Source organism: Eriocheir sinensis, chromosome 7 (genome assembly GCF_024679095.1).
Source record: "Eriocheir sinensis breed Jianghai 21 chromosome 7, ASM2467909v1, whole genome shotgun sequence".
In the NCBI taxonomy this organism is placed as follows: domain Eukaryota; kingdom Metazoa; phylum Arthropoda; class Malacostraca; order Decapoda; family Varunidae; genus Eriocheir; species Eriocheir sinensis.
In genome coordinates, this window is record NC_066515.1 from 25,336,572 (window position 1) to 25,357,021 (window position 20,450).

Consider the following 20,450-nt stretch of genomic DNA (forward strand, 5'->3'; position numbering starts at 1 on the left):
GATTGACTAACTGAGTGATTGACTGATTGATTGACTGGCTGACTGATTGATTGATTGACTAACTGAGTGATTGACTGATTGATTGATTGACTGGCTGACTAATTGATTGATTGACTGACTGAGTGATTGACTGATTGATTGACTGGCTGACTGATTGATTGATTGACTAACTGAGTGATTGACTGAATGACTGATTGATTGATAATTGATTGACTAAAGGGAAAGAGTTAAGAAATAAACAAAAAAAATACAAAAAAAATAATAATTAGTGAATGCAAAGAGTGGACAAATATCTTGCTCTCTGTTGTGTCTCCTCTTTGACCCTCCCGCGACCCTATAGTTGACCCGATCTGACCTGACCTTTGCTGTCTGTACTGTAATATGTAAGACTGCATCTCTGTGTCGGCTGCATGGTCAACTAATTCTTTTTTTTTTTTTTTTTTTTTTACGAAATGAACTGCATTTTTATGGGCATCAAATGGTTTTTTTTTTTTTTGTTTGTTTGTTTTTGTTTTTTTGCTACACTTTTTTTCTCTTTTTTGGGGGGGTTACTTTTTTTTGGCTACATTTTTTTTCAAGTCAGCATCGAGTTTTTTTTCTTTTTCTCTTTTCAATCATTTTTTTTTCTTTTTATTTTGTACCTTTTCTATGTGTTTCTCCTTTCCTTCATATTTCTTCTTTTCCTTCTTTTCTTTTTTTGCCTCTAGATTTTAATTGTACTTTTTTCATATATGTCTCCGTCTCCTTTTCCTCTCTTTTCCTTTTCTTTCTTACCTCTAGATTTTTGTACCTTTTCATAATATGTTTGTTTCCTTTTCTTCTCTTTTCCTTCTCTTCCTTTCCTGCCATCATTGCCTTTTGCCTCTTTTCCACATTTTGTTTTATATCTTTCTCTGTATTACTTCTGTCTATCTCTGTTTTTCAGTATTCCTCTTTTGCATTCTCTTTTCATTTATTTTTAGTCATTGTAGATCAAATTTTGTCTTACCTAATTCCCTTTATTCCCTCTTATTCCACATGCATTCCACTTCTATTGCACTAACACTACTTACCTAACCTTACCTTACCTAACCCTAACCTAACCTAACCTAACCTTACCTTACCTTACCTAAGCTTACCTAACCTAACTTTGTCACCTTACCTAACCTTCCCTTCCCTTACCTTACCTTACCTTACCTTACCTTACTAGTATACTTTTACCTTACCTAACCTTACCTTACCTTACCCAACCTAACCTAACCTAACCAAGTGTCACCTTACTTTACCTTACCTAACCTAATCATACCAAACCTTACCTAACCTAACCTTATGTCACCTTACCTTACCTTACCTAAACTAATCATACCTAACCTTACCTAACCTTACCTAACTTAACCTAACCTAACCTTACTATATAGTACTCTTAACACCACCTTCTAAACTCTAAAGAACTAACCTACCTTTCAATCCTATCCACCGACCTCTAACACCCTTTAACACAATCACACCCTTTCTAAATACCCTCCAACCCCTTTGACCTTACCCTCTCCACCCCCAGGGCCTGCCTTCGAACGACCCCATACACGTCTTGGTGCGGGTTTATGTCATACGAGCCTGCGACCTTCACCCCATGGACCTCAACGGAAAGGCTGACCCGTACATCGTGGTCCAGCTCGGAGGGAAGAAGGTGTCGGATAAGGAGAACTACATATCCAAACAATTGAATCCTGTCTTTGGGAAGTGAGTGTGGGGGATAAGAGGGTCTGTTTTGTGGGTCTAATGTATTTCTGTTAACCCGGTAGCTGCGGGGATCATGTTCCTTAAAGGCCCCTCTAAGAGAATTTGTAGTGACCCACGACTCGATGAAATATGGAGGATGAGATAGGTGTGTGTGTAATAGAAGGCGGAAGAGAAAGAGAACGTGGTGAGTCAAAGGGCAGACTAAAGAGATGAATGTAGAGAAAACGGATCACTCACGCAAACCATTTCATAATAAACATCAACGCATTTGTGATCGGTTTATACATCATCTATTTTGGGGGGTTCATATCAAGGCACAAATTTGGCCCGTTGCTGGTACACGGTAAAGCCACAAATTTGGCCCGTCGCTGCTACCGGGTTAAAGGCCCCTCTCCACTCAAACTTTTCATCTACCTACATGCACAGTTTCCTATATGCCTCGCTAACACGCCCATCTAACTAAATACCCTTCTACCTAACGTCCTATATATTACCTATTCTAACACCTGCATATCACCTCATATTGTCCACTCCCTCCACAGGTGTTTTGAGGTGGAGGCAACCTTCCCGCAGGACTCCATGCTGACGGTGCAGGTGCTTGACTGGGACCTGGTGGGCTCGGACGACATGATAGGCGAGACCAAGATTGACCTCGAGAACCGCTTCTACTCAAGACACCGAGCCACCTGCGGCCTGCCCTCCAGATATGAGACGTAAGAGCGCTTTGGGGGTAGTTATCTATATAGTTTTCATACCCTCCCTTACCTAACCTAACCTAACCTAACCTAACCTAACCTTTACCTAACCTAACCTAACCTAACCCTTACCTAACCTAACCTAACCTAACCTAACCCTTACCTAACCTAACCATACCTAACCTAACTTAACCTAACCTAACCTAACCCTTACCTAACCTAACCCAACCCTTACCTAACCTAACCTAACCTAACCCTTACCTAACCTAACCATACCTAACCTAACCTAACCTAACTAGTACTCAACACCACCTTCCAACTCTAAGAACTAACCTCCCTTCTCAATCCCCTCTCTCTCAGGACTGGATACAACCAATGGCGTGACCCAATGAAGCCCACTCAGATTCTGGCGAGGCTTTGCAAGGAGGGGCGTCTGGATGGCCCGCACTATGGTCCCGGAAAGGTCAGGGTCGGCACCAAGACCTTCACCCTCCACCACGAAGATGAGCATGACCCTAGCCGCGCAAAGTTCCTGGGTGAGCATGACAGGGGAATGTGAGTGAATGTGAAAATGGAAGAGAGTGAGAGAGAGACAGAGACAGTGACAGAGGTAGATGAAATAATGTTGGAAGAGAATGAGAGAGAAAGAGAGAGAATGTTACAAGGTGCATATGAGGGGGAATGTGAGTGAAAGTGATTATGGAAGAGAGTGAGAGAGAGTAACAGAATGAGACAGACTTCCATTTCAATTCCTATTCTACCCATCCCTCTCTCCTACCTTCCGTTCAATCCTCTACTTCCCTTTCAACTTCTAATCAACTTTCTTATCTCCCTTCCTTCCTTTCTTCTCCCTTGATCAACTTATCCTAATTATCCACTGTTTCAACCTAACCTCTCTCATTTAAGGACAGACCACCTAGTATGGGCGATAGGGGCTGTGGGGTCTGAATGTCTATATCTGTGTATAAATCTATGTAAATCTTGTCCCCCATAGTGAGCGAGGAGCAGCTGGCACTGGCCGTCCTGCATCGCTGGGAGGAGGTGCCGAAGGTGGGGTGTCGCCTGGTGCCGGAACATATTGAAACAAGGCCACTCTACAACCTGGACAAGCCTGGTATTGAGCAGGTAAGGGAGGGAAGGAGATAGAAATAGAGATAGCACTTGTAACCTCTCCTTCCGAAATTGACCTGTCTTTTGGCTACTCCTCTGAACTCTTACAGGAACAGCGAGTAGCAGGCTTTTTTTTTTCATTATTGTTTCCTTCTTCTTTTCCTATTCTTTCAATCCTCTTCTATCTTTCTCTTTGATCCCATTACTCTATTTAGCATTTCTCCTTTCTTGCCCTTGAGCTGTTTCCTCTGCTGTAAAAAAACAACTTAGCACATATCACAAACATAGGAGATGAAAAAGAAATATAAAAACTCACCCATGTCCTTAAGAGCCCCCATATCCTCACAGGGGAAGCTGGAGATGTGGGTGGACATGTTTCCGATGGACATGCCCCTGCCCGGACCGCCCATCGACGTCACTCCGCGCAAACCGAAAAGCTACGAACTTCGGATCATCGTCTGGAACACCGATGACGTGGTTCTCGAGGACGACGCGTTCTTCACTGGGGAGAAGATGTCGGATATTTACGTCAAGGGGTGAGTGGTGTGGCTTGGGGTGGGGGGGTGGGGGGGTTATAGTAGAGATTGAGAGATAGATTGTGCGTAGTTGGGGGAAAAAATAGGAAAATGTGTCGGAAAAGAGGGGAAAAAAAAGTAGATTAGTTCCTTCATTTCATCAATCTTCTTCATTTTCCTCATTCTCCTTCACTCCCTTATTCCTCTTTTATTCCCTCTTTCTCCTTCATTCCTTCACTCCCTGTCTTGTTACCTCATTCTCCTCCCTTCCCTTATTTCTCCATCATCCCCTCCTTCTCCTCCCTTCTCCTTCATTCCTTCAACAATCCTTCCTTCTCCTCCTTCATTCCCTCATTCCTCCTCCATTCCCTTCATTCCGCCTTCACTCCCTCCTTCTCTTTCATTCTCTCATTCCTCTCTCATCCCCTCCTTCTCCTCCCTTCCCCTTATTCCTCCTTCATTCCTCTCTTTTTCCCTCTTTCTCCTTCATTCCCTCCTTCACTCCCTCATTCTCTTTCATTCTCTCATTCTCCATTCTCTCATTCCTTCTTCATCTCCTCCTTCTCCTCCTCCCTTCCCTTTATTCCTCCTACAATCCCTCCTTCTCCTCCTTCATTCCCTCCTTCATCCCCCCCTCCTTCTCCTCCTTTCCCCAGGTGGCTCAAGGGCCCAGAAGACACTCAATGCACGGACATCCACTACCGCTCACTCACGGGGGAGGGGAACTTCAACTGGCGGTTCGTCTTCCCCTTCGAGTACCTGGTGGCCGAGGAGAAGATTGTCATTAGCCGCAAGGAGTCGCTCTTCTCCTGGGACGAAACGGAGTGTAAGATACCTGCGAGACTGGAGCTGCAGGTGAGAGAGAGAGAGAGAGAGAGAGAGAGAGAGAGAGAGAGAGAGAGAGAGAGAGAGGTATATAGGTTTACTTAGATGAGTTAGTTGTGTTAGAGGAACCTAAGTGGATGTTTAATATGATTTTTAAGGAGTGTGAGATTCTGGTAAGACTGGAAGTACAGGTGAGAGAGAGCAAGACAGACAGGTAGACAGATTTACATAGATTTACATAGACAGACAGATATTGAGTCGCGTTATAGGAATTTGATAGCAAGATCGTTTTTCCAAGGAGTGTAAGATTCCTGGAAGTCAAGCTGCAGGTGTAAGAGAGAGACAGACAGAAAGAGTTACATAGATTTACATAGACAAACAGACAGATTTAGCTGTGTTACGTATGGGAAATGATATGCAAGATTAATACATTCTTTTTTAAACAGTGTAATATTTTTGAAAGGCTGGAGTTGCAGGTGAGAGACAGATAGGAAGAGACACTGAATTAGTTTTGTTATAGGGAATGAAGTGCAAGATTAACACTTTCCTTTTAAGCAGTGTAAGATATTTAAAAAACAGACAGACAGCTAATTTAGCCTTTCAAATACATAGTTCCATTTCTCATTTGCCTCGTGAATAGAGATACCCCCAATTTTGCACTCTTTTTGTTGCCCTTGAGCCGTCTACTTTGTTGTAAAAAAAAAAATAACCTCTACTACTACTACTACTACTACTACTGCTACCACTACCACTACTACTACCACTACCACCACTATTCTTCCTCAGGTATGGGACGCAGACCACTTCTCAGCAGATGACTTCCTCGGAGCCATCACGCTCGACTTGAACCGGTTTCCGCGCGGCGCCAAGAGCTCTAAGCTGTGTACCCTCAACATGCTGAAGACGGACGGCTCGGTGCCCATGGTCAACATCTTCAAGCAGCGCCGCGTCAAGGGATGGTGGCCGTTCTATATCAAGAGGGAGAACGAGGAGATGGAACTGACGGTCGGTAGTGGAGTGTGGTTTACATAGATGGCATAGATAGCTTGTGATGGGTATAGTGGTTGTGGTCTGTCTAGTTTTGGGGTTCTGTTATGCTTGGTATTTTTGTGTGTGTGTTTTCTGTTTTGGGAGAAAGGTATTTTTGAGCTTTGTTATTGATGTGTTGGGTCTTCACCTGATTTTTTAAACATCATACTGTCTAACTCATATTACCAGTGATGTGGCTAAGTCATCTCTTTTGACGCATTTTTCAAGGCGTGGTTAGTTTGTTTCATTGAATTTTTTATATCGCTTTCTACGACTGAGTTTGTAATGTGCCGAAATAACCGTGAAAACCGAACACTTCTTGCCGACTGCGCACCACATATCAGTTAACAAGCCAAAGATTATTTTTATATTTCCTGGGTGACTTGGTTGTGTGTATATTTTGTTGCTTTTTTTGTTTTGTGCCCTTGAGCTGTCTCCCTTGCTGTAAAAATTAAAATAAATAAAATAAATAAGTATGTGTGTTTGTTTGTGTGTTGCAGGGGAAGGTGGAGGCTGAGATTCACCTGTTAACGAAGGAGGAGGCAGAGAAGAACCCGGCTGGTCTTGGACGGAACGAACCCGACCCTCTGGAGAAACCCAAGTGCGTACGTCTGTGTGTGTGTGTGTGTGTGTGTGTGTGTGTGTGTGTGTGTGTGTGTGTGTGTGTGTGTGTGTAAGTGATTTTATGGTGATTATTTGTGCCTTTGTAGTATGTAATCTCCCTCAATCCCTCACCTTTACTCTCCTCCTTCCATCACTCATTTCTCTCTTCTCTTCTTTCCCTCCCTAACTCCCTCTCCTTTCCTCCATTCTCTCTCTCCCTCCCTAACTCACTCCCTTGCTCCCCTTTCCTTCGTTCTCTCTCTCCCTCTCTAACTCACCCCTTCTTCTTTCCTTCCTTCTCTCTCCCTCCCTATCTCACTCCCTCTCCTTTCCTTCCTTCTCTCTCCCTCCCTAACTCACTCCCCCTCTCTCTCCCTCCCTTACTCACTCCCCCTCTCTCTCCCTCTCCCTCAGCCGCCCAGATGCCTCGTTCATGTGGTTCCTGAATCCCCTGAAAAGCATCCGATACATCATCTGGCACAACTACAAGTGGGCCATCCTCAAGCTCCTCGCCTTCCTCGCCCTCACCATCTTCTTCGTTCTCTTCTTCTACTCTGTGCCTGGGTTCACCGTCAAGAAGATCCTCGGAGCGTAACATGAGAAGAGGAAGAGGAGGATGGAAGAGGAGGAGAAGGAGGAGGAGGAGAGGAAGAGACAGGAGGAGAGGAAGAAGTGTAAGATCGTAAAGGTATAGAGAAATGTGAGAAATGATAGAAAGATGATGAAGATGAGGAGAAGGAGAAGGAGGAGATAAAGGAGAGAGATGATAAAGAGAACTGATAAACTGAATAACTAGAACGAGAGAGATGAGAAAGAGGAGGAGGAGAGAGATGATGAAAGGGAAGAGCTAAAGAAAAACGAATTAACAGTACAAGAAAGATGATTAGAACGTGAAAGCAAGAAAGATGAAATTAAGAATACCTGTTTGGAAAGGAGTGAAAAGTGATGAAATTAAACACCCAAAGACGTGATAGAAGGAAAGGAAAAGAGAAGAGATAGTGTAGATATGAAAGATAAGAAGAGGTAAAACTGATAAACAAGAGAAGAGAGATAGAGGCATTGATAAACTATACGAAAAGGAAGAGGAGAAAGAAAACTGAAAGATATAGACATTGTAGAAAGAGGAGTAGGAAGAAAAGGAAGAAGTAGATGAAGTGAATTCTACATACGAAGGAGAGAAAGAGGTGACTTAGAAGAGAAAAAGAAGTAGAATTGAATGAAATAGACAGTGTAGAAGAAAGAGAAGTAGGAAGAAAAGAAAGAAGTAGAAGTAGACGAAGCGAACTATACATACGAAGGAGACGAAGAAGAGGAGAAAGAATTGAGGCAGAAGAGAAAAAGAAATAGAAAAAGAAGTAGAATTGAAAGAAAAAAGCCGTGTAGAAGAAAGATAAGTAGGAAGAAAAGGAAGAAGAAGAAGTAGACGTAGCGAACTATACATACGAAGGAGACGAAGAAGAGGAGAAAGAAGTGACTTAGAGAAGAGGAAAAATTAAACAAAAGAAAAATAAGAAACAAAGAAATTATAACAAAAGAAGGAGGAAGGAAACATTGATAAAGAAATTAATTAGAAGTTAGGAATAATTAACGAAAGCAGGAAATAAACGAAAATGAGAGAGTTAAGTATTGGTAGTGCTTAGAAGAGTGTTAGTTACCCCCAAGAAGACATAGAGTGATTAGATGAAAACTCTTAAAAAACGAAGTAAAAACAGAAATTGAGAGAAAATGGTGATTGAAATGGATGACTTTGATAATGATGTACAAAGGAAGTAGAATAGAAGAATGTATTGATAAGGAAATAAGTGAAATAAAGACGTATGGAAGAAGTAGAGAAGATAAAATTATGTGTTCAAAGTAGCAATAAAAACAGTTATGAATTATTGTCTTGAAAAAAAATGAGTGGAATAGAAAAATGTAAAAGAAAATGGGTAAAAAAATACTTAGACTGTTAAAGAGATATGTGACAGATAAAGAAGAAATTGAGTTAGAAAATTAATGAAGGAAAATGAGAAAGTAATTTGAATGGATGACTTAAAAAAAAACATTGACAAAAAGAAAGAAAGAAATGCAGGAAGAAACAAAAGACAATCGAAGAAGAAATTGACTTAGAAAAATAATGAAAGAATATGAGAAAACAACTTGAATGGATGACTTTGAGAAATATAAAGACTAAAAAAAAAGCAATATAGGAAAAAGTAAATTGAAATATAGGAAGAAAAAGAAGACAAACGAAGCAAAAATCGAATTAGCAAAATAATGAGAAAAAAAACGTGAAATGAAGACAGAGTAAAAAATGCGTTTGTTAGGTCCAGGGTACATATCTTACACTCCTAACAAAAACATATTCAACAAAGATATCACTCCCAGCTAGTAGGAAGATGAGAGAGCTAGTAGACCGCTAGTTTGTATCGGCTAGTATGAATGCTATTACTACGTTTTTCCATTACGAGTTTTTTACGTGTATAGGTCGAGACAAAACTATCAGATGGGATCTGTTAGATGTAGTTAAAATTATAAAAAAAAAAATCTTCACACAATCTACATTTTCATCCCAGGTTTGATTCACTACTATGCACGAATATGATGAAGACACACTCGTTATTTTTATCATTATCATTATCAATACTCTCCTGCAGGTGTTGTGTGATCCTGTCGAAACTCCGATGATAAAGTCGTCTATGTGATAATTCAAATAGTACCATAAGACTATATCTGTATTAAGTGTACAGTATTGCTACTCTATTCCCCTTCTTTATAGTATTAACTCATAGTCCACATTACTACTATCCCTTACTGTAGTCTCAAAGGTATTTATATTATGCATAGATGATGATAGATAGATAATGTAAGGCGTTTTCAAGACATCATCCTGTGTGTATATATTGCACTACATATACAAATACACACCATGTTAATATTATAAGTATATTTAACTAATGCTTAAGTGTTGGCTAGGTGATGATAGGCCTAGTTTATTCATATCCACCGTCAATGCGTGTTAAGCATAGGCCTATATCATGTTTCTTTTTACTTTTCTTTGTTTTTTGTGTAATTTAGAAACGGAGCGAGGCCTAGTTTATTCAAATTTATCCACCACCGGCAATGCGTGTTTATAAGCATAGGCCTATATCACTTTTCTTTATACCTTTCTTTGTTTTTTGCGTAATTTAGAAACGTAGCGAGCCTATATCGTGTTTCTTTTTACTTTCTAGGCCTAGTTTTCTCAAATTTATCCACCACCGTCAATGCGCGTTAATAAGCATAGGCCTATATGACGTTTCTTTATACCTTTCTTTGGTTTTTTTTGCGTAATTAGTCTGCCAAATATGTCGAAACCGGTCTGGCGTTGGCTCCCGCGGGTCCTTTCCTCCCCTCTGCTCTGCCACACAGGCCCAAACACCTATCCCTTCCTCTCATATGTAAGCTATAGGTAACATATATGAGAGGAAAAAAATAGGTGTTGGGACTGTGTGGCAGAGGAGAGGGGAGAAATGGACCGGCGGGAGCGAACGCCAAAACGAACTCGACAATTTGGTTTCACTTATAAGAAACGTAGCGAGGCAGGTTGATGACTACGGACCAAACTCTCATCGTTGCCTTTATAATGATGCCCACAATACTATTTTCCCATACACCTTACACGTACTATCCGTATACTAGTTGTCGCCTCCATGTTGCCTCCTACTCCTCTACCCCATATCTTAAACGTACCAGTCTCCCTTTACGTCTATTTCCTAAGGTCACAGAGAAGAGTAACCAGATTTTCATGTGTGCTTTTTTTTCCCGTTCAGTATGCAAAAGCCGCCTCCTCCTGATACCTCTTGGCACCCCTCCATCCCTTCCTCAATCCCCTGGCACTCTACACCCCCTCCATTCTGAACTTTACCATGAACTGTATTGCCGTCTGGAATTACAATATGCCCCAGAAATCAATGCATACTACTGAGAATAGAATAAAATGAAAAGATCCAATCCTAATATTAGTTTGATAAGGCTTGCATGTAAAACTATCTCTAGCGTCACGAAACAGTCAGTGGAAATCCCGGTGACTTCTGTGAGAGGCTTTTAAAACATGCCACAGAGAAGGTTAATCAATTTTCATGGATGTTTTTCCCGTTCAATATGCGAAAACCGTGTAAAACTATCTCTAGCGTCACAAAACAGTCAATGGAAATCCCAGCAACTTCTAGGAGCGGGTTTTCGAGCAGGTGAACTGAGGCTTCGAGACGCTTCAAAATACAGGCTTTAAATCAAGTCACGTGGAACGCCGTGCAAGCCATGTGATTCCTATTATATTTGTAAGCATTTATTGTACCTCCTAACCCCGCCCTTGCTCTCCATCATGAGTAAATTAAAGGTTTATTAATATCGGGTCATTTCCAGTTACTGTCCGGCATATTTTCCTACCCTGGTGGTCACGTGGACTGAAGGAAGGCCAAGTGTTTGCTAATATACAATAGAATGTTGTTATGCTCACAGTTCCTCCCCTCTTCCTTTGGTATGTAGTGTTGCCAAGTCATTTCGTGTTATAACCCAACAAATTCTGTCCATTATTAAACAAGTGTATATGTTTCCAGAATGTTCTAATGCTCTCCTCAAGAAAGTGCGTATGGAGATTAACTTTTATAGTCAAAAGGATAGAAAGATCATTTGATTATACCCTCAATCATGCCTGCGAGATTGTTCCGTCTGTATATAATTCAATAACGTTTTTTGCAACCATTTCTCGCTCTAAATCACTTCGGTTAGAAGGTCGTTCCATTAGTATTCATTTCCTTTTCACCTATTAATTCAGTCCAAATCACTTAGACGATTCTGGATATTCGTTACGAGGGCTAAAAGGTACATTAGTATTGATTGTGATGACGGATTTGTGAACCCGTATATTAGGGAGAAAGGCGACGAGTGGCGGGAAGCGAGACAAAGGGACAGTATGGTGGCAGTGCGGCGAGGCGGGAACATGCAGCGCGCTCTCCTCGTAAGTTCCTCATTTATCCTTTGTTAGTGATTTAAATTCATGGGTTTGAGAGATTAAGTGTGTGTTGAGAGTTTGTGTGTATTTTCCTCCTTTCTCATAGCAATGGAGGACGCATAGGCTATACTCGTATATTATAATTCACGCGTTTTGGCAATGTTTGATGTTTTTTTCTAGTGTATTCCAGTCACTTTGTTTTCGCTAGGTTGTTTTCGTCCTTACTGTTTATTTTATATTTATTTCGTCCTTTCTATTGATGAGAAGTTGTGTAAGTTTTCCTCTTCTCTCATATCAAAGACACATAGGAAAGACACATAGGACACAGGAAAGATACATGTGTTATATTATTCACGTTTTTGGTAATGTTTTAGGAAAGACACATAGGAAACCGGAAAGATACGTGTGTTATATCATTGACGTTTTTAGTAATGTTTTAGGAAAGACTCATAGGACACAGGAAAGATACGTGTGTTATATCATTGACGTTTTTAGTAATGTTTTAGGAATGACACATAGGACATACGAAAGATACGTGTGTTATATCATTGACGTTTTTAGTAATGTTTTAGGAATGACACATAGGACACAGGAAAGATACGTGTGTTATATTATTCACGTTTTGGGTAATGTTTTAGGAAAGACACATAGGACACAGGAAAGATACGTGTGTTATATCATTGACGTTTTTAGTAATGTTTGATCTGTTCGAAGCTTCACTGAGTTACTTTATTGGACGGAGAGAGAGAGAGAGAGAGAGAGAGAGAGAGAGAGAGAGAGAGAGAGAGAGAGAGAGAGAGAGAGAGAGAGAGAGTCAGTCAGTCAGTCAGTCAAAAACACCGGTAACAAATAAGATAAACAAATGAACAAGTAAACAAGACCACTTAAATTACATCAAAGACAAACGCTTTAGTCTCCCATCGCCATTAGTGTTCGTGTGGACGTGAATGGCGGGGCGTGTCGTTCTGAGAGGGTGATTTGCATAAGGAGTGTCTGAGAGAGGGGAGTGGCGGGGAGTGAATCGACCTCCTGGAGCTGTGCGTGGGGAGAAGGTGACACATGCAAGGGAATGACAAGGGAGAACACATGGGAAGTTTTTTTAAGATAATGGGGCATAAAAACCCACATACTGTCAAATATAGGAGGCCGAGAGTGTATTTGAAACCTGATGGGATAAATAAACAATGTAGAAAGAGATGGACAAGTGAGAGATGATGTACGGTCAAGGAGAGCGTCTTCGTAAGAACTTATAGCATTGTACATAGGAAGAACTTGCAATGAAAGGGATTAAGGTGTGAGGATATGGGTTACTGAAGAAATTATGCAAGGACGAGGATAAGGGTTCATTTTTAAGATGCTACAAAGGGTATGGAGGAAAATAAACAAAGATTGAGTTATAGTTCAAGGGTTAAAGGTATGATAATATGGGTTACTAAAGAACTTATGGAAGGACGAGGATATATATAAGGGTACAATTTTAAGATGCTGCAAAGGGTATGGAGGAAAATAAACAAAGATTGAGTTACAGTAAAAGCGATAAAAGTGTGATTATAAGATACCATAGTGTAAATATTGTGAAGAGCATTTGATTCATACGTTCTGATGGTTGACTGGGTGACTGGTGGTAGGTGGTTGAAGTTGGTTGGTTGTTGTTGGTGTGGTATATGAAAGACCGAGGTAGAAGTTGATTTTAAACATTGCACGAAGGAGGAGGAAAATAAACAAAGATTGAGTTACAGTAAAAGCGATATGAAAGTGTGAAGTTATTTTAAACATACGAAGGAGGAGCAAAACAAATGAGAAACGTAGATGTAAATGCCCTAGAAATTGCATATGAAAGACTGAGGCGAAATTATTTTAAACATTGCACGAAGGAGGAGGACAAATGAAGTTGGTTGGTTGTTGTTGGTGTGGTATATGAAAGACCGAGGTAGAAGTTGATTTTAAACATTGCACGAAGGAAGAGCAAAACAAATGAGAAACGTAGATGTAACGCCCCTAGAAATTGCATATGAAAGACCGAGGTGAAGTTATTTTTAAACATTGCACGAAGGAGGAGCAAAACAAATGAGAAACGTAGATGTAAATGCCCTAGAAATTACTGATGAAAAACCGAGGGAGAAGTTATTTTTAAACATTGCACGAAGGAGGAGCAAAACAAATGAGAAACGTAGATGTAAATGCCCTAGAAATTGCATATGAAAGACCGAGGCGAAATTATTTTTAAACATTGCACGAAGGAGGAGGAAAACAAATGAGAAACGTAGATGTAAATGCCCTAGAAATTGCATATGAAAGACCGAGGTGAAGTTATTTTTAAACATTGCACGAAGGAGGAGCAAAACAAATGAGAAACGTAGATGTAAATGCCCTAGAAATTGCTATGAAAAACCGAGGGAGAAGTTATTTTTAAACATTGCACGAAGGAGGAGGAAAACAAATGACAAACGTAGATGTAAACGCCCTAGAAATTGCATATGAAAGACCGAGGCGAAGTTATTTTTAAACATTGCACGAAGGAGGAGCAAAACAAATGAGAAACGTAGATGTTAATGCCCAAGAAATTGATGATGAAAGACCGAGGCGAAGTTATTTTTAAACATTGCACGAAGGAGGAGCAAAACAAATGAGAAACGTAGATGTAAATGCCCTAGAAATTGCTATGAAAAACCGAGGGAGAAGTTATTTTTAAACATTGCACGAAGGAGGAGCAAAACAAATGAGAAACGTGGAGTAAACGCCCTAGAAATGTCTGTTTAATGGATAAGGGTATGAGTGTAGGAGCGTAACAGACTTATAGATCGAAATAAACACAAGCTGGAGTGACTGGTGAGTATGTAGGATCCAGTGAGTCATTGAGTTGGCAATACTGATGCAACCTGGCGTCATCATTAGCCTTGTATCGATTGCGTTGTTTGTGTTCGCGAGATAACCGTCACTTGGGTCAATATGCTTTTAACTCGATCTAATTCACTTTCACGGTGTTTCAAAAGTCTGCCAGGGATAATTAACGATAAATTTGTCTGGTTATATTATGTGTAGCCTTCCCCTGTCATTCTTTTATTACGTTTCAAAGGCTGTGTTTTAATTAGTCCTAAATCTGTCGAGGCGATCATTAGTACGTTTTAATTGTTCATGGTTTACGATATATCAGTCTGTCTTTGAACATTAACCTTGAATCTGATTGGTTCATTATTAGTATTGTCTTTTTCATTAATATTTACGATGTTTGAGAGTTTGTCGGTCATATTTAGCTAAGTATCTGAAGGGTTTATATTTAGTAGGCTATTCTCGTAACATCAAACCTAACAACATGAAATCTACCTGGCTGTATTAGACCATTTTTCCATATATCCTATTCAAATGAAACTACTTTATATCGTAGTAGTAGTAGTAGTAGTAGTAGTAGTAGTAGTAGCATTAGTAGTAGTATAGTGTAGCGTACTGATGTAAATTCAATCATCCCCTTAAGTAGCATTGGATTCTGTTAGTGTCAAGGTCTGTTTGTGTTCCGAATCGATTAGTGTTGTCCCGCCAGTCTCGTAACGACGCCTGATTGTAAAAGTTCATGTCCACGCAATTTGTCATGAGAGCTTCGTGATACGCTGCGTTGGCTTTGGTCGATGTGGAGAGCCGTGCATTGAGCAAGAAAGGAAGAAAAGAGTATGAGAGAAAAGAAGAAAGGAAGAATGGCTAAGGAAGAGGAAGAAAGACAGAAGAAGGAAGGAGAATGAGAGAGGAAGGAAAGGTTACAGGAGAAGGAAAACTGAGTATGGGAGAGGAAGGAAAGGTTACAGGAGAAAATATGGAAGAGATAGGAAGGAGATGAGAAAGTAAGGAATCGTTATAGAAGGAAAGAATGAGTATGAAAGAAGTATGAGATAGGAAGATATTGTAATAGAAAAAAGAAAGGATGAAGAGAATGAGAGAGAACGAAAGGAATAAAGAATGGGAGAAGGAAGGAAGGAATAAGGGAAATGAAAGAAAGGAATAATAAGCAAGCAGAGTTATCATTGAAGTTTATTATAAGAACATTAGGAGACTTCAAAAGGCCAGTAGTGCATTAGTTCGGGGAAGAGTTTAGCTTTATCCTATACTTATAAAACATATATATACCAATGCGCCTTGTACGTATTTACCTATGTATGCTTGTATCTATCAATCTATTATCTATTAAGCTCTATGTATTTATCTATCTAGTTTGTGTTTGTTTTTCCTGCTTTTTGACATTTTTATTTCGATTTTTTCTTCTCTTTTTCTTTTTCTTATCTTTGTTTTTCTTCTTTATCTTTATTTTTTTCCTCACTTATCTATTAATCTATTATCTATTTTTAGGCTCTGTATCTATCCATCTATCTAGTTTGTGTTTGTTTTTCCTGCTTTTTGAGATTTTTATTTCGATTTTTTCTTCTACTTTTCTTTTTCTTATCTTTGTTTTTCTTCTTTATCTTTATTTTCTTCTTTTCCTCTCTACCTTATCTATCAATCTATTATCTATTTAGCTCTGTATCTATCCATCTATCTAGTTTGTTTGTTTTTCCTGGATTTTACATTTTTATTTCGATTATTTTCTTCTCTTTCTTTTTCTTATCTTCGTTTTTCTTCTTTATTTTCATTTTATTCTTTTCCTCTCTATCTTTTTTATCATATCCATACCTTGTACTCATATAACAAACATATACCCATTATTATCATTATTATTATCATTATTATTATCATTATCTTCAAACAACAGGGTCCCACTCCTTAACCTCTCACAAAATACCTTTCTCTAACTATAATGAAGGAAATAATACTATGTAGTTAACCCTAATTGTTACGATGGTCGCTACCTGTACCAGATCTATAATTAATACACTTAACTCCACTTCTATGAATACTCCTTTTATCAGTCAATATACATGCACTCTGTATTGTAGCTTGTAGTCCTTTGTATATAATGTAAATATATATCTGATGATAGACTCTGTAAACAATCTATAGTGTGTGTTTGTGTGTGTGTGTGTGTGTGTGTGTGTGTGTGTGTGTGTGTGTGTGTGTGTTTTCTCGCCTCTTCGTTAGTAAGATATCACGTTCTTTGGAGAGAGAGAGAGAGAGAGAGAGAGAGAGAGAGAGAGAGAGAGAGAGAGAGAGAGAGAGAGAGAGAGAGAGAGAGAGAGAGAGAGAGAGAGAGAGAGAGAGAGAGATGCTTATAATAGTACACTTTTAATGTCTAATAATAATAATAACAATAATAATAATAATATGTTTAAGAGCAAATAAATAAATCACTTGAATTACCACGTTCTTATTAAACTCATTCACCTCCATCAAAATAGTTACCGTATATATATTTTTTTTCTTTCTTCTTCCAACTCTAATGATGATGATGATGATGATGACAGTTGTCGCATGTTCTACCTTCTACACTTAATCATATTCTCGGTATAATCATCTTTCATTACTAATTCATGAGAAAAACGAGAAAGGAGGGAGAGGGAAGAATGAGGAGGAGGAGGAGGAGGAGGAGTGGGATAGAATTGTAATGCAGAGAAGATGGAAAAAGGATAAAAAAGATAAATGTAGGGAATAAAGCAATGAGGATTTTATGAGACTAACAAGAAAGGAGGGAGAGGGAAGAATGAGGAGGAGGAGGAGGAGGAGGAGTGGGATAGAATTGTAATGCAGAGAAGATGGAAAAAGGATAAAATAGATATATGCAAGAATGAAGCGATGAGGATTCTATGAGACGAGACAGGAGGGAGAGAGAAAGACGAAGAGGAGGAGGAGGAGTGGGATAGGAAGGCAATGGAGAGAAGATGGAAAAAGGATAGAAGAATAACTGTAGGAAATGAAGTGAGGATTTTTTTTACACAGCACAGAAAGCAACTCAAGGGCAACAAAAAGAGGATGTGAAAAAAAATCCCGCTGACTGTTCCTTTCATACAGCGATAAGTATAGTGGCCAAAAGAGAGGTCAATTTCGGATGGAGAGGTCAAGTCATAGGCAGGAGGAAATACAGACGAAGGAAGGCTGTTTCAGAGTTTACCAGTGAAGGGGATGAAAGAATGGAGATGCTGGTTAACTCCTGCATAAGGGGTTTGGACAGTATAGGGATGAAGTGAGAGGAAGAAGAGGGAAAATAGATATAAAGTTGAAAGAAAGCAGGAATTGAGGTAAAAGAACATGGATAGCAAAAGGAGGAATAGATGGATAGAAAGATGAGGAGGAGGAAGAAGACGGAATAAGAAAGAACGAAAAAAAGGATAATGAAAGAGGGGACAAGAAGAGGAAAAGAGGAAAAGGGGATAAGAAATAAGGTAGAGGAAGAAGAGAAAATTAGCTAAAGGAAGGAGGAGGAGAAAGGGAAAAAGGAGATGAGAGAGAGAGAGAGAGAGAGAGAGAGAGAGAGAGAGAAGGAAGGAGATGATCTCTCTCTCTCTCTCTCTCTCCTACACTTCAGTTTTGTATGCTTTGGGCGGGGCACGAGAGAGAGAGAGAGAGAGAGAGAGAGAGAGAGAGAGAGAGAGAGAGAGAGAGAGAGAGAGAGAGAGATGGCCAGTCAACAGGTAGCCGGTGACGCGGTGAGGAGTGTTTTATCACCACCACCATCACCACCATCACCACCACCACCATCACCACCATCACCACCACCACCACCAATACTCACATAACCCACCATTAAACAACACCTAACAACCACCATCACCACCACCACCACCATCACCACCACCAGGCCATGTGTGTTGGTTATATACAGTTTTAAATGTTACAGTGTCTTCAAAAACTTCGATACTAACAAGTGTGGTAAGTAGTAGTAGTTGTTGTAGTAGTAGTAGTAGTAGTAGTAGTAGTAGTATCAAACTTCTTCCTTTTTTTCAGTTTTTCGTTTGACCTCCTCCTCCTCCTCTTTTTCCTTTCTGATTATTCCAACCTTTCTGATCGTTCTTCTATTCTTCTCTCTTATCTCTCCTCCTCTTCCTTCTCTTTCTCCTTCTTTCCTTCCTTATAATTCTCACTCTTCTCTCCGCTTTTCTCTTCTATCTCCTTCTCTTCATTCTCCTTTTCCTCTTTAACTTCCTCGTCTTTCTCTTCATCCTTTCTCCTCATCTCACTGTTCGTTTTTCTCTCCTTTTAGTTCTCCTCCTCTTCCTCTTCCTCCTCCTTTACCTTCCTCGTCAATCTCCGCTGCCTTCCTCTATTCCTCAGTACTCTTCATCATTCTCCTCCTCACCCTCATAGTGGCAATAGGAATAGAACACCTTAACTTAATTACAAACAGGTGTCCCTTCCTTCCACCTGTGTACCATCACCTGAGCAAACACCTTCCTCTCTATTATGTTACCGGGACAATCACCGGCGCCCAATCAGTCCTCTGTTAGCACTGCCAGAGGAAGGGACACTAGGAACGGCCCCATTGGTTTGGTTTGATAGGAAGGTGTTTAGAGGAGCTGGTAGAGATTGTGAGGAAAAGGAGGAGAAGGAGGAGGAGGAGGGTAAGTAGAACGTGGAGTCACTAGGAGAGATTGTGAGGTAGAGGAGAAGGAGGAGGAAGAAGGTGAAGATAAAAAGAAGATAGAAGTATGATGAGAAGGAGGTTAAAGGGATAAAGGAAGATGAATGTGAAAGGGAGTTGAGGGTAGAAGACTGTGGGTGATTTTAAGGTAGAAAAGGAGGGAGAGAAACAAGAGGAAAGGGAAGAAGATGAAGAGGAATAGGAGAGTAGATAACGAGGAGGAGAAAATTAAGAGAAGGTAGAAGACAATGACGAAGGAGGAGAAAGAGGAAAGAGAAGAGAAAAAGGGAAAAAAAAGGACGAGAAGAATCAGTAAGAGGGAGAGGAAGAAGAAGAAAAAGAGGAAGAGGAGGAGGAGGAGGAGGTCCAAAATAAAAGAGAAAAATAATGTAGGAGGAAAAAAGTCTTGTTATATATAAGGGTTCAATGAGAGAGAGAGAGAGAGAGAGAGAGAGAGAGAGAGAGAGAGAGAGAGAGAGAGAGAGAGAGAGAGAGAGAGAGAGAGAGAGAGAGAGAGAGAGAGAGAGAGAGAGAGAGAGAGAGAGAGAGAGAGAAGCTTGTTTACCCAGGGTGTTGGTGACTAAGGAAGTATGGTTTAATGAATTTATAATCACCTGTAATTTTTTCTCACCTGCCGTTCTCAGGTGAGCTAATTGTTACCTCATTAACGACGGATAATGATGTAACGTGTTTTTTCCTTCTCTACCTGTCTTGTTTTTCCTCTCTCTCTCTATCTATATATTGTGAAGGGTAGACTGTCCAATTATTTACATTACATTTCATTTCTATACGTATATATATTTTACTTGCCACCACCGCTACTACTACTACTACTACTACCACTACTACTACTACTACTACTACTACTACTACTACTACTACTACTACTCAAGCCTCTTTTTTTCAGCGCGCAAGATTAAAATATCAAACTCGTTAAGTGAGGTGCAGAATGACCGACATATACCTGCCCTTATCTCACCTTGATTAGACTCTCACCTGGCCGTAATGAGGGAGATAAGGTGTTCCGTGTTACCTGTGGGGTTGGAGGGAGGGAGGAAGAGGAGGAGGATGAAGAGGAGATGGGGAAAGGGAAGAAGAGGGAAAAGGGAGAAAGAATGGAAAGGAAAAAATTGAAATTGGAAAAAGGAGGAAGAAAAGGTACGGGATAGAAGGAAAACAAAAGGGAAAGAGGAAGAATAAGGAACAGAAGGAAGTAGACAGAGAGACGAAATGAAGAAATGAGAAAACTCGTAATTATGATAAACTTAATAACAGGGAGGAAAGAAAAAGAAGAGGAGGAGGAGGAGGAGGAAGACAAACATGATCTTGACGTTAATGAAGACGAGGAAAAAAGTTAAAAGACTGATTCTGATATATATTTAATCTTCTAAAAGGGTAGTTAGTTTTAGTCGTATTTAACCTAGTCCTTCAAGGAGATTAGTTTAATCTTCTAAAAGGAGAGTTACTTTTAGTCGTATTTAGCCTAG

At 39.9% G+C, this 20,450-nt stretch overlaps 1 protein-coding gene and 1 long non-coding RNA gene across 12 annotated transcripts in view; both read left to right on the top strand.

Annotated features, from left to right (window-relative positions):
- The window catches only part of LOC126995153 (otoferlin-like), a 180,253-nt gene extending 170,580 nt beyond the window's left edge, over positions 1–9,673 (top strand). For all 8 annotated transcript variants that reach the window (XM_050854436.1, XM_050854430.1, XM_050854435.1 and 5 more), the window contains 9 exons: positions 1,538–1,719; positions 2,262–2,432; positions 2,775–2,950; positions 3,409–3,539; positions 3,873–4,060; positions 4,696–4,894; positions 5,651–5,869; positions 6,394–6,494; positions 6,911–9,673. In XM_050854436.1, coding sequence (XP_050710393.1) covers positions 1,538–1,719; positions 2,262–2,432; positions 2,775–2,950; positions 3,409–3,539; positions 3,873–4,060; positions 4,696–4,894; positions 5,651–5,869; positions 6,394–6,494; positions 6,911–7,091 — 1,548 coding nt within the window. In that variant the 3' untranslated portion in view covers positions 7,092–9,673. The remainder of the gene's footprint in view (positions 1–1,537; positions 1,720–2,261; positions 2,433–2,774; positions 2,951–3,408; positions 3,540–3,872; positions 4,061–4,695; positions 4,895–5,650; positions 5,870–6,393; positions 6,495–6,910) is intronic.
- An 11-nt stretch (positions 9,674–9,684) lies between these two features.
- LOC126995158 (uncharacterized) lies at positions 9,685–15,763 on the top strand. Of its 4 annotated transcripts, none has more exons than XR_007750045.1 (3): positions 9,685–13,145; positions 13,399–14,109; positions 14,203–15,763. It is a non-coding gene; the product is annotated as an uncharacterized LOC126995158 (long non-coding RNA). The 4 variants fall into 4 exon arrangements; XR_007750047.1 differs by having other exon boundaries at positions 13,399–14,016; XR_007750048.1 differs by having other exon boundaries at positions 13,399–13,772; positions 13,865–15,763.
- The last annotated feature ends 4,687 nt before the right edge of the window (positions 15,764–20,450 follow it).